We start from the raw sequence: 13836 nt of genomic DNA on the forward strand, positions 1-13836 counted from the left end.
CAGGGGAGGGGCAGAGAGATAGGGAGAGAGAGGATCCCAAGGTGGGGCTCAAACTCAGGGAACCACAAGATCATGACCTGAGCAGAAATCAAGAGTCCAATGTCTAACCAGCCGAAACACCCAGGTGCCCCTCCTTCCTTCTTTTCTTCTGCCCCCATTTCCAGGGTGTGGGGGAGGCAAGTCCCAGGAGCTGCAGAGTGAAGGGATCTTGCTCCCTCCCTGGCCCTGCGGGTCCTATGCTCTCCCACTTCGCTCCCCAGATGCCTGCGGCTGCTTTCACCATAGACAGTATGAGCACAGCCATCTTGCTCCTGCTCCTGGCTCTCACCTGTGTGTTCCTGATGCTCAATTCAAGGGGCAAGAGCCGGCTGCCCCCAGGCCCTAGGCCTCTCCCACTCCTGGGAAACCTGCTGCAGCTTCGCTCCCAAGACATGCTGACTTCTCTTACCAAGGTGCAAGGACCTAGGGTGGGGTGAGAAGGGAGGAACAGGGGGAGGGGTCCCAGGGTCCCAGACCCTCCCCCCCCATGACATCTGTTTTCCTACCCTCAGCTGAGCAAGGTCTATGGCTCGGTGTACACAGTGTACCTGGGGCCCAGACGCGTAGTGGTCCTCAGCGGGTACCAAACCGTGAAGGAGGCCCTTGTGGACCAAGGGGACGATTTTAGTGGCCGTGGCGACTACCCCACCTTTCTCAACTTCACTAAGGGCAATGGTAAGCCTGCTCCCCATCTTCTCCCCTCTCCAGCTCACTCCACACTGAGGGAGGGGATAAGGGTAGGGGACTGTCCTCCCAATTTTGGTGACACTCAGGGCTACTGATCTCACCAAAGACACCAGCTGGGATGGAGCCAGACAGTGCTAGTCTAGGTGGACTCACTTCCCCATCCCCAAATCCCACCACCATTTTGAAATGCACTTCCACACCAGTCCCCGACCTGCGTCCAACTCCAACCCCATTCTCATCCCAATCCCTATCTCTAGCCTAACCACATTATCAAATCTCCATCTCAGTCAAGTGGCCAAATTATCTGGCCCAGCCCACATTGTCCACCTCAACCCAGTCCTCGTCAACCCTACCTCCATGTTCCCCATTCCAACCTCAACTTTCATGGTTACCTGCAACACTGACTTCATCTCCCTCCAACCTCCATTCCCATTATGAACCCTCTCCCAAACCCCACATTAAAATCTGTTATCAACCCCATCCTGACCATCAAACTGAACTCCACCATTATTTTTCTCCCCAGCCCCAGCCCTATCTTCTATCCCAATCACCCATTGAAGTTGCTCATTCCCAGTTTCATTTTCAACCCTAATCAAACCGCCATCACCAAAACTAACCCCAGCACATATCCACCCAGCCCCAAGCTAATCTCAAGCCCAATCTACCAGTCTTTTCCATTCTATACAACTCCATTCCCATCAGCAACCTCAATTTATCATCAACCCCATAATCCCCCCTCCTCCCCCATTGTCATCCCATCCCAATCCAAACCCAGGTCCATCCCACCCAGCCAACAACTCACATCAACTCCAAACCTCTCCTGTCTCAATACCCTGTCCTCCTTAGGTTTGGAAATCACCTAGTCTTCTGGGTTTTCTTTCCTTTTTTTTTCTTAAAAAAATTTTTAATGTTTATTTTATTTTTGAGAGAAAGAGACAGAGTGTGAGCAGGGGAGGGATAGAGGGAGAGGGAGACACAGAATCTAAAGCAGCCTCCAGGCTCCGAGCTATCAGCACAGAGCCCAACACGAGGCTCAAAGCCATGAACCATGAGATCATATCGGAACCAAATCTGGACGCTTAACGGACTGAGCCACCCAGGCACCCTGTTTCTTTCTTTCTTCTTTTTTTTTTTTTAACATAAATCTTTTATTCAGAGAAAGCCATAAGACAAAGCCCAATAAATGACAAGGGAAAGGGAGGGGGAGAAAGAGATAAGATTGGCAGAAAGTTGCTCTGATTGAAAGGGGGATCCTGGAGACCTGCATCCTCAACTATCCTTCTCCCCCTAAAGAACCCCTGAGGCTCCTCCTGTCCCCTTCACTAGGTGGATACCAGCTGCTCCAGGATTTGGAAGCAAAGAGCTCTAGTTGAAAGCAAGAACAGGGCACCTGGGTGGCTCAGTGGATTAAGCATCCAGCTCTTGATTTCAGCTCAGGTCATGATCTCACTGTTGGTGAGATCAAGCCCCACATCGGGCTCTGTGCTGATGGCATATGGAGCCTGCTTGGGATTCTCTCTCTCTCTCTCTCTCTCTCTCTCTCTCTCTCCTCTCCCTCTCTCTCAAAATAAACTTTAAAACAAACAAACAAAAAATCCAGTGCATTGAGTACACATTCCACCTTCATGTCCCCTTCCCGGTCTTGGTCTGATGACCTCACCCGTCCAGGTGCACCAGGTGCAAGGAAGTGGAGACAGTAGCGGTTTCTTTCTACTTGCCACACAGAAACCATCTGGATACATACTTTATCTGTTACTAGTTCTTCCTTACATAGTACAAAGGATAACAACAGGGTTCTGCTCCTTCCTGGGTGTGTGCCTTTGGACAAGTGGCTTCCTCTCTCTGACCCTGAGTTGGCTGGGATGAGAAAGCTGTTTGTTCCAAGTCAATGAGATAAGGCAGACGGTGCAAGGCAATCAGCGTCATTTTTTTCTTCTTTAGCTTCTAGTTCTCTGCTTGCTCCAGGGAAACCAGAGACAAACACATCGGGAGACCTTATCCTATTGTAGCCCCATCACTAAATTATGACCACCTAGCGTAGTCAGGGCTGGAATGGGGAGCTGTAGGAGACCAGCGGCAAGTGCCTGAACCAGCCAAGGGAGGGTCAGCATGGGCATCGCAGAGGAAGGGACCTCTAAGCTGAGACCTAAAAGATGAGGACTACCATTCAGGAGCAGACAGATGTTGAAGAGTGTTCTGGAAGGACTAGCCTGTGCAAAGACCCCGAGTCCAGGGAAAGAAGGTTCCTAGACGAGGTCCTAATGTTTATCTCTCTTGCTTTTCTCCCTCGTTTGTGCTTTCATTAATTAATAAGCAATCACCAGCACCTCCCGTGTGGTAAGGCCCGCGCTGGACAATGCTAGAGACAAGGTGGTGACCAAGACAGCCCCTCCACCCCCCATCTTCACAGCTTAGAGAAGGAGATAGCCCCATGGCCAGACAGTGATGGTCCAGAGTGATCAGGTCTGTGATGAGGGAAACAGAGAGATCAGGACTATGGCGAGGAAGCCCATGGCCCTAGGGAAGCTCAGAGAAGGCACCTGACCTGGCCTGGAGGGTTAGGAAGGGCTTCCTGGGAAGGGGTAGATTCCACACTCTGAGTCTCTCCCCCAGAAGACACCGGGAAAGGGGACTCAGGTGGCGGCGGTCTTGGGAATAAGCCATCAGTAGAGCTGGCCCCTCCCCTTCTCGCCAGGCCTCGCCTTCTCCAATGGGGACCGGTGGAAGGCCCTGAGGAGGTTCTCCATCCAGATTCTGCGGAACTTCGGGATGGGGAAGAAGAGCATCGAGGAGCGGATCCTGGAGGAAGGCCGCTTCCTGCTGGCGGAGCTACGGAAAACTGAAGGTTGGTCCTCGAACGCAGTTGATACGCCTAACTCACATCCATCTTCCTTAGTCGTCAGGACTGCCAGAGAGTGTGGGCGTGAACTTAAAACTGCTGGAGGCTCCTCACTCGGCCCACGGTCAGAGTGGTGCCCCCTGGAGGTGGGTCAGCTCCAGGTGCTATGTTCTTTGAGGTACGGCAGCAAGACGGGTTATGTGGTGGTTGTTCCGTTGCGCTGTCCCTGCGTGGTATTCTGAACGCAGTGTGTATCATTGTGGTGGATGGTGATGATGATGATACTTTTTTTTTTTTTTAACATTTATTCATTTTTGAGAGAGACAGAGCGCAAGCAGGGGTGGGACAGAGAGAGAAAGAGACACATAATCCACAGCAGGCTCCAGGCTCTGAGCTGTCAGCACAGAGCCCGACACAGGGCTCGAACTCACAAACTGAGAAATCATGACCTGAGCTAAAGTCGGACGCCCAACCGACTGAGCCCCCCAGGCGCCCCATGATGATGATACTCTTGACACCACACCACTTATGGGGGCCCTGGGTTAAGCACACTTTCGTGCATAAGCCCCTGGAGCCTCAGAACGATCCATTTTGCAGATGAGGAAACAGAGGCATAGAGATCAACCAACTGTCTTGAAATGATCAAGCTAGTCAGTGGAGAAGCAAAGGTTTAAACCCGGTTCTTGCCGACACCAAGGTCCACACTTTGCACATGAATGCCCATTTACTGAGTACTTCCTGAGACCAGGGACTGTACTAAGCTCTTCACACATATGAACACATCCCACGTCCCCTGAAACCTTAGGAAGCTATTACAAGTGACGAACCTCAGGCCCAGAAAGGTTAAGTCATGTGCCCAGGAAGTGGCAGAGCTGGGGTGTAAAACCCAGCTCAAAACTGCCCACCCATGAAAAAAAAAAAAAAAAAAAGTTAAAAATAAAGACACTTACATGGTGCCTACCATGGGCCAGCACTGTTCCAAGAATTTCGTGTATATTACCTCCTTGAACAATCACCCAAACCTAAGCAGGAGTCCTATTTTAAACCCCATTTTACAGGAGAAGAAACTAAAACACAGAGAGGCAGACAGTCCTCTACCCTGATCTCCAAATCTTGCTGGCTTTTGACAGGGAAAAAAAAAAAAAAAATGATGCTGCAGGGTTGGAATGATGGGATGTAAGTAAAGGAATAACTGCCTGAGTTAGTTTCCTGTAGCTGCTATTAAAAAAAAAAAAAAAGCCGCAAACTTAGTGACTTAAAGCAGCACACATTTATTCTCTTACAGTTCTGGAATCCAAAGTCTAAAACTAAAACGGGTGGGCAGAGCTGACTCCTGGAAACTCTAGGGGAAAATCCATTTCCTTGCCTTTTCCAGCCTCTAGAGAGGCCACCCACGTTCCTGACCTCGTGGTCCCTTCCCCTCTTCTTCAAAGCCAGCAACACAGCATCTCCCAATATCTGTATTTCTATCTCTCTCTCTCTCCCTCCTCCCTCACTCTCCCTCTCCATCATCACATCACCTTTTCTTACTCAGACCCTTCTGCCTCCATTGTAATTACATTAGATCCACTCGGATAAGCCAGACAATAATCTCCCCATCTCAAATTCCTTAATTTAATCACAGGTTCACAGGCTCTTAGAGATTAGGACATGGACATTTGGGGAGGGGGGGCATTATTCAGCCTACCACAGCACCCTGGCTTATACAGGCTCAGGATGGGCCAGGCCCTTACCCAGCCACACTTCCAACTCCTTCCACCAGCCCCATGAGGAGAAGACTGTCACCAAGCCCATTTTACAGACGAGAAAGCTGAGGTTCAGAGAAGGGAAGTCAGTTTATCCAGGTCACACAGAGATTAAGAAGCCAAGGCCAAGTCCAAACTGTATCTATCTAACTCCAGACTCAGCTTTCTGGGCCGTGCTGTGTGGCATGGCTAATGGGCTATTTTCTGTGATCCCTTCAGTGGTCAGACCACTGGGTGTTAGGGGTTGTGTCGCTGTGTCACTGCTGGCTGAGGCTGTAGTGTTGTCAGGCGCTGATGTAGTATTGTGTTGTGTTGTTTATTGCGTGTGTTGTCTTGTGTGGTGCGTGCTGCGGGTCGGATGGCGGAGAGGAGCCTGTTCCGTTGCTTGGTGGTGGTGTGGATGTGCCGCAGGGCGTTGTGGGTTCTGCGTTGTCAGGTACTCTTGCGGTTGTTTATGACGCATGCTGGGTGGCCAACGAGCACTTGTTTTGTGCTCCAAGTGACCTTGCCTCGTTGCACTGCCATTCAGGAATCCGGTATGTTGCACAATGTGCCCCTTGACTCATTCTGCCCCTGACCCTCAGGCAAGCCCTTCGACCCCACGTTCGTGCTCAGCCGCTCGGTGTCGAACATCATCTGCTCTGTGATCTTCGGCAGCCGCTTTGACTACGACGATGAACGTCTGCTCACCATTATCCGCCTCATCAATGACAACTTCCAAATCATGAGCACCCCCTGGGGAGAGGTCAGGAGGCCTAGTTGGAGGGGGTACAGGGTTGGGGTTCGTCCTGGGACGTAGGGGAAACGACGGGCGGAGAAAGGGTGCGCTTGACCCTGTCTGGCCCCGCCCTTTCCCGTCTGGCCCCGCCCTTTCCCGTCTGGCCCCGCCCCGCCTAGCCTAAGGTCACTCTCTCCACCAAGTTGCCACAGAGTCCCCGCTCCACCTCGGCCTCTCCAGAACCTAGCTGACCCTCAAGACTCCGCCCGCCCCGTGCCTACCTGCTCCGCCCTGACCTCACCGGCCTCTGCCCCCCACACACTGCCTGATCCTCCAAACCCCTCCGACCCTCCCCCCATCCCCAGTTGTACAACATCTTTCCAAGCGTCCTGGACTGGTTACCTGGGCCGCACCGACGCCTTTTCCGGAACTTCGGGCGCATGAAGGACCTCATCGCCCGCAGCGTCCGCGACCATCAGGACTCCCTCGACCCCAGCTCTCCCCGCGACTTCATCGATTGCTTCCTCAGCAAGATGGCACAAGTAAGCCCGGCCCGGAAGTCTCATCCCTGATCTGACCTGCTGCCCCAGCCTCAAGCCAACGAGGATCCCGGGTTGAGCGGGTTTGAGAATGATCTCCCTGCCTCCCGGGAAGTGCAGTTAGAACTCCCGGCTCTGCTCGGGCGGGAGCCCAGAGCCACTCGGGGCCACGGCCCGCCCCGATTAACAGCTCATTAAGAAGTCCCTAAGGCTCTGTTAATTGTGGGCCCTGCGGCTGAGATTTTCTCTAGCCAGCCCTTACGCACTCCCCAGCTTCCCCGACCGAAAGAAAGTTAAACAGAGGAGGGACTGAGCTGACACCCAACAGGAGTTGTGCAGAGCTGAGCCTGTGGTCAGTGTCCGGGCGGGATCTCCTGGCCCAGGCTCATATCCCCGCCCCTCAACCTCCGCAGGAGAAGCAAGACCCGCACAGCCACTTCCACATGGATACCCTGCTGATGACCACACATAACCTGCTCTTTGGGGGCACCGAGACCGTGGGCACCACGCTGCGCCACGCCTTCCTTGTGCTCATGAAGTACCCAAAAGTGCAAGGTGCGCGCGCGCCAAGCCTGCCCACAGCGCCAAGGGCCACACCGGCTCCGCACGCGTGCCCCACGGGCCTCAGCTCGCTCGCCTCGAAGCCCCGCCCAGCATGCCAGACAGCCCAATCCTCCGGCTTACGCCCGGGACCCACAGCCAAACCCACAAACCCACACGGAGGCCCAGCCCACCCACACGGTTCCCGCGGTCCACACAGCTTGCTGGACCCCGGACCCCGGACCCCGCCCTCATGGTCCTGCTTTGCGGCCCACCTCTGACCCTGACCACCCAGCACGCGTCCGGCCTCGGAGCAGGGATCTCCCAGTCCGCCTAGAGCCTGGCCCTGAGCCTCAGCCGCAGGGCCAGCCAGGAACCATCAGTCTGACCCACAAAGTCTCACCACCTGCCCACACAGCACGGTCTGCGACCCCATCTCGCCCAAACCCCGCCTCTGGGCGGATCCCGGAACCCTGGCCTCAGGCACAGAGTCTATTAGGGTCCACGCCGCCTGCCGCATCCGGGATCTCTCGGAGCTTACGCACAGCCCACCCACTCGACCCACCCCCCAGCGGGCCATGTCCTCCCATCCGGGACCTGGACTCCAGGCAGCCCCTAAGCCCCTCCCGCCCAACCCCGCCCCTAGGAGCCCTTGCGCCAAATTTTCGTCCTCACCTACAACTCTCAAACCAACCCTTCCCTCCGTGGCCCCCGCTGACCCCCACAGGGACCTCTGCAGCGGCCCTCCTACTGGGAAGCAGGGGCTGGACCCCGCCCACACAAGCATACCCCTCTCCCCAGCCCAGTCGAGCCCCTGGTACCCCCGACTAGGCTCCCCTCTCCACCTGCAGCCCGCGTACAGGAGGAGATCGACAGCGTTGTGGGACGCGCGCGGCTGCCGGCGCTGGAGGACCGAGCGGCCATGCCTTATACAGATGCGGTGATCCACGAGGTGCAGCGCTTCGCAGACGTCATCCCCATGAACTTACCGCACCGCGTCACCCGGGACACAGCCTTTCGCGGCTTCCAGATACCCAAGGTGTGCTGGGCACCTGGCAATGGACAGCTGGCACACTAGAAGAGGCATCCCAGATTTGCTAATGGCTTCCGGGGCTCTAGCAAGGAGGATCCCAGGCCCTAGCAATCAGTACCCTGGGCCTTAGCGACTGGCATCCCAAGCCCCAGCAACAGACATCTGAGGCTCTTCAATCCAGAGCCTCAGCCCCTTTCCCAAGACCCTATTCGGTACTGTAATGGACTGGATCCTGACCCTGAACCCCAGATCTCTTCCCCATGACAGGTTCCCTAACCCCTCTCCAGCATCCCCAGGCTCTAAGACTTCATCCTGGGGGTCCCCTGTGCCTAAGCACTGTCCTGAGACTTCTCCCTCTTCCCAGAAACCCCAAACCTGCTCTGACAAGGGGAGGTATCCCCCACCCCTGTGCACACAGCTTCCAGCACCCGCTTGGGACCCCAGACAGTGACACACATTTCCTGAATCCCTGATGGAGTCCTATGCTTCACATCGCCTTCTCAAGTCCCTGGGACCTCCAGCCCGGTCAAATGGAAGTTTTAGCTTGAGAATCTCCCAGACTTTCTACCCCACTGATTCTGCCTCCCTACTCACACAGGGCACGGATGTCATCACCCTCCTTAATACAGTCCACTATGACCCCAGCCAGTTCCTGACGCCCCAGGAATTCAACCCTGAGCATTTTCTGGATGCCAATCAGTCCTTCAAGAAGAGCCCTGCCTTCATGCCCTTCTCAGCCGGTGAGAACCACAGGGGCAAGAGTCAGGGTCTTTGGGGCCCCATATTCCTACCTACATTCCTCAGTCCTTTTTTTTTTTTCTTTTTGAGAGAGAGAGAGAGAGACAGGGCACGAGCAGGGGAAGGGCAGGGAGTGAAGGTGAGAGAGAATCCTAAGCAGGCTCCCCTCTGCCAGCGCAGAGCCAGACTTGGGGCTCAGTCTCACCAACCCCCAGATCATGATCTGAGCCGAAATTAAGAGCCGGATGCTTCACGGACTCAGCCACCCAGACGCACCGCCCCCCTCCCCCCACCGCCCCCCCCCACCTTTTTTTTTTTCTTCAGTCCTAATTCCACTCTCAAACCCTCTCACTTCTTCATCCCACCGCATCCTCAGCTTCGGATGTCCTCACTCCGAACTCTGTTCCTATAGGCAGATAATGACTAAAATCCTTGCTGAGGGAGGCGGGGAGGCAGGATATTAATTCAACTTGGAGGGGGGGGGGGGGGTCACCGTCAGCCACTGGGTGGCGCAGGTGAGCAGTTCTAGTTTTCCTTGGCGTTGGTCTTTATCCTGCTGAAAAAATATCTTTCCTGTTCAACCCAGTAGCAGAAATAAAAAGGAGGAAGGAGGAAGGAGGAATAATAATAAGCCACTTACCATGTTGTCTACTGTGTGCCAGGCAAAACTTTTAAGAAGACCTATTAGAGTGGTGGCTAAGAGTTAGGTTTTACAGCCAGACCCCAGCTCAGTCATCCCCCAGCTATAACGGCCTGGAATATGTTACTTCACCTCTCTGTGCCTCAACTTCCACGTCTATAAAGTGGAGATTGATAAGGCCCACCTCTTGGAATTATTATGAGGGTTAACTTAACATCAGTATACTGCCTAGAGTAACCTATGACACGCAATGACCTACATGGCATCATATTCTCATTTACCTGAATTTACCATTCACAACACTCTGAGGTACTATTGTCATCCCCATTTTATTTCATTTCACTTTTTTTTTTAACCTTTATTTATTTTTGAGACAGAGGGAGACAGAGCATGAACGGGGGAGGGTCAGAGAGAGAGGGAAACACAGAATCTGAAACAGGCTCCAGGCTCTGAGCTGACAGCACAGAGCCCGACGCGGGGCTCGAACTCACGGACCGCGAGATCGTGACCTGAGCCGAAGTCGGCCGCTCAACCGACGGAGCCACCCAGGCGCCCCTCATTTCACTTTTTATCATCCCCATTCTACATACCCAGAAACTGGCTTGCCCAAGATCACAGAACTCGTAACTGCAGAGTCGGGATTGGAACCCGTGAACTCGCCCTTGTATCGTCGGCCAGATCCTTGTTGGTCCCGGATTTAAAGCGCCTTTACAGATCTTTAGATGGGTGGGTCTGTGACGTCTCCAACCATTAGCTTCATACGTTTTTCTCCGAGAATTTGGGACCGGAGCCCCTCACCCCGTCTCATCTCACCGCTCCTGGGCCACCTCCCCACCCCCCGCAGGTCGCCGAGTGTGCCTGGGCGAGTCGCTGGCGCGCATGGAGCTCTTCCTCTACCTCACCGCCATCCTGCAGAACTTCTCGCTGCAGCCGCTGGGGGCGCCCGAGGACATCGACCTGACGCCGCTCAGCTCCGGGCTCGGCAACTTACCGCGGCCTTTCCAGGTGTGCCTGCGCGCGCGCTGACGCCGCGGCCCTTCCAGATCCGCCACGGAGCCGGGAGGCCCGCCGTGGGGCTGGCGCCGTCCTCTTCTCGTTCCACTGTGCCCGTGATCCCTCTCGCTGTCACACTCGCTTCCCCGCACCTGAGCCTGCCGCCTACCGGTCCGTCCGCCCCCCCATCTCGACCTGGTCGGCGCCCCCCAGAAGCAGAGAAGCGCAAAGGGAAGGGGAAGTGCTTGCCTCGTTCCTATTGCGCGCCCTCTTGGGGGCCGTTTGAATCATTTTCTAGTAAATTGTAAAAGATTCCAACTGCCTTGGCTGAATTATAGAGAGGACGGTCCCCCAGGATGGGGGGAAGGAATGTCTGGCTGCAGAGAAAGGAGACACCAAACTGACCGGTTCTACCGTCACCCTTAGAGTGGCTAAAAACTGGGAGAAATTGTTTCCCAGGGTAAGGGCTGTGAGGCCTGACGACAGAGAGGCAGAGAAACCCAGGCAGAGAAAAAGACAGCAGTCTAGAGACATAAGGATGCGGTCGGCCCAGAGATGCGGTACAAAGATGGAGATAGAAGCAGGGAGAACATGAGAGAATGAGCGATAGACACACAGAGACTGAGAAATAACAATTACTCAAACTTACACAGTGCTTCCAATGCACTCTAAGGCCCCGTTTAAATCTCCCTATGAGGCAAAGCAGCATGTTACACTTTTAGAGACAGAGAGATGAAATGCCTTGGCCAAGATCACACGACCGGAGGGCGACAGAGCTGGGATCAGGATGCAGACTCCAACGCTGGTCCCCTCCACCTCACAAGTCAGAGACACAGAGCAATGCAGAGGGGTACAGGGACGGAGAAATGGGGAGACAGAGAGGAGAGAGAGAGACAAAGAAAGAAACAGAAATGGCCAGAGAAAGCCAGAGAAGAAGGGCAATGAAGGGGGGAAGGGAGGCACCAGGAAGCCTGAAAGACTATTCCCTTGTCTTGCAATGTATCCCTTTGGGGTAGGGCTAGCAGTCCCAGGCATGGGGCCTCCCAACCTGAGACTGGGATTGTTAGCCTGACATCCTGCTGACAGAAGCTTTTCTCAATGAGTGGGCAGGCATCTTAAGCTCCAAGGAGCCAGAGTCAGAGGGGCGGTGGCCCCCCAGCCATGGGCGGAGGTGGCTTAGGTGACCGTACCCTAAATGGGGCCTCCCCAAGGCCATCCAGAAGCTAGGACACAAAACACTCTGCTGAGACTTATAGGCGGTCCCCACACCCATAGGCGTCGGCTCCTTAATCCCCATGCTGTTCCCACCACAGGCCAACGAGAGTCTGCCCCAAGGGCCCAGGCAGGGACACAGAGGTGGAGAGAGAGAGGGAGAGACTCAGAGGTCCCGAGAAAGAAAGATGGGGAGACAACAGCAAAGAGAAACACATGGAAATACTGAAAAAGAGTTGGAGAGAGACAGGAGAGACCAAGAGATGCAGAGACAGATGGGAGAGATCATGAAAACCAAAGACCAGGAGTGAGACAGAGAGACAGTGGACAGATGCTCAGAGACAAGGAAGACAGGAGATGCTAAAACAGAGATAGAGGGGCACCTGGGTGGCTGAGGCAGTGAAGCATCCGACTTTGGCTCAGGGCATGTCTTGAGGTTCATGAGATCGTACCCTAAGCCAGGTTCTGCACTGACAGCGCAGAGCCTGCTTGGGATTCTCTCTCTCCCTCTCTCTGCCCCTCCCCTACTCATGCTCGCTCTCTCTCTCTCTCTCTCAAAATAAATAAACACACACACACACACACACACACACACACACACACACACACACAAGATGAGACAGAGACACAAGAAGAGAGACAGTCACAAGGATTCAGCAAGACAGAAACTGAAAAAAATAGAGTCTAAGTTAGAGATAGAAACAGACAGAATTCAGGATACAGAGAGTCATGCATTGGTTCAACATTTACTGAGCCCCCACTGTGTATTTCAGTGCTGGGGATACAGAAGTGAACAACAAATGCCAGCTCTTAAAGAGACCCAGAGAAAGCAGTTCATCTGAAAGCCTGACACAGTGGGATGGGGCCAGGTCAGGGGAGGGCACACCCCGCAGCACCCCTGCTGTCTCTGGAGTCAGCCCCTGTAACGGGGGGTGGGGGGGGTGGGGGGGGTGGCGGGGGGCAGGAGGCCTGCCCACACTCCTTGCCAGTCATTGGGTTCCTGGACAGAAAGGCTGACAGGGAAGGAGATCCATGGCAGAGATAGAGGCAGGGAGACAGGGAAGAGGGAGATTAAGGGTAAGATAAACTGGGAGGGATACAGATATGAACAGAAGCAGGTACTGAGAGTAAAACGGAAAGAGAGAGAGATGAACAAAGAAACAGAAATTGAGAGTGAGAGATGAAACAAAGATAGAGACAGAGATACTGAGAGACATTCCTGGAAACAAGCCCAGTTCCAGACAGTGCACGGCCCCCACCCTCTCCCCACCTCTGGGCCCTGTGCCAGGCACCTGTCAGAAGGCTTGATCTGGTGAGGCACGGCCAGGTGAGGCAGGTGCTGGTGGGAGGGTGGGCCTCATTCCTGAACAGTGTTTTGGACTCTGACTCAGCCCCAACCCCAACCCTACCCCTGGGCACCTTGTGCCCTCCGGCCCACACCCCCAGGCGTGGCCATCAAGACCTGGCCTCAGGTGGGGGTGCCCAGCGAGACTCATGGGAAACTGGAGACATGGGGTGCAGCAGCATGGGCATAGGACATTCAGGGACATCTGGGAACTAGAGCATTGGGAACAGAGGTGGTGAGGGGTTCAGGGTAAGGCACAAGGAGGTCAGCATGTGGGAAGGCACCCAAGAGTCATAAGGCTAGGCACAGAAATGCCAGGCTGATGGGTGCCAGGAGGCTAGGGGATTTGAGGGAGCATCTGGTAGATAGGTACAGAATACCAGGTTCCAAGAGCAAGGGAATGGAAGTGACAAGGGCTCAGGTGCGAGTCCCTAGCAATCACAAGCACAGGGCACAGGAGTGCCAGGCTAAAGGGTATGTCACCAGGGGTGTTTTTAGGAGTCAAGAACGTATTTAGGAATCAGAAGTATAGAGTACAGCATTCAGGGGGTCTCGGGCCCAAAGGTGGCCAGGGCATTCAGAAATGCACATCTACAGGCCAAGTAAGATGGACCCGAAGGACCCAAAGGCTCAGTAGGGTGCACCTGTTGGCCAGGTGTATTGATGTGAAAGATGCAAACAGGTGCATTGACATGGAAGTTGCCAAATAGGGCACACTGTGCCTGGCACAACAGAGAGCTAGAGCTGGGGGCTGGGTGGAGACCTCGG

General features: G+C 54.4%; 1 protein-coding gene across 1 annotated transcript in view; it reads left to right on the forward strand.

Annotated features, from left to right (window-relative positions):
• The window catches only part of LOC125915793 (cytochrome P450 2F5), an 11370-nt gene extending 722 nt beyond the window's left edge, over positions 1–10648 (forward strand). The window contains exons 2-10 of the mRNA XM_049621805.1: positions 261–452; positions 552–714; positions 3422–3571; positions 5895–6055; positions 6394–6570; positions 6981–7122; positions 7959–8146; positions 8739–8880; positions 10363–10648. Of these exons, the coding sequence (XP_049477762.1) occupies positions 261–452; positions 552–714; positions 3422–3571; positions 5895–6055; positions 6394–6570; positions 6981–7122; positions 7959–8146; positions 8739–8880; positions 10363–10544 (1497 nt within the window). The 3' untranslated portion in view covers positions 10545–10648. The remainder of the gene's footprint in view (positions 1–260; positions 453–551; positions 715–3421; positions 3572–5894; positions 6056–6393; positions 6571–6980; positions 7123–7958; positions 8147–8738; positions 8881–10362) is intronic.
• Positions 10649–13836: the final 3188 nt, after the last annotated feature.

Source organism: Panthera uncia (genome assembly GCF_023721935.1).
Source record: "Panthera uncia isolate 11264 chromosome E2 unlocalized genomic scaffold, Puncia_PCG_1.0 HiC_scaffold_19, whole genome shotgun sequence".
NCBI classification, from domain to species: domain Eukaryota; kingdom Metazoa; phylum Chordata; class Mammalia; order Carnivora; family Felidae; genus Panthera; species Panthera uncia.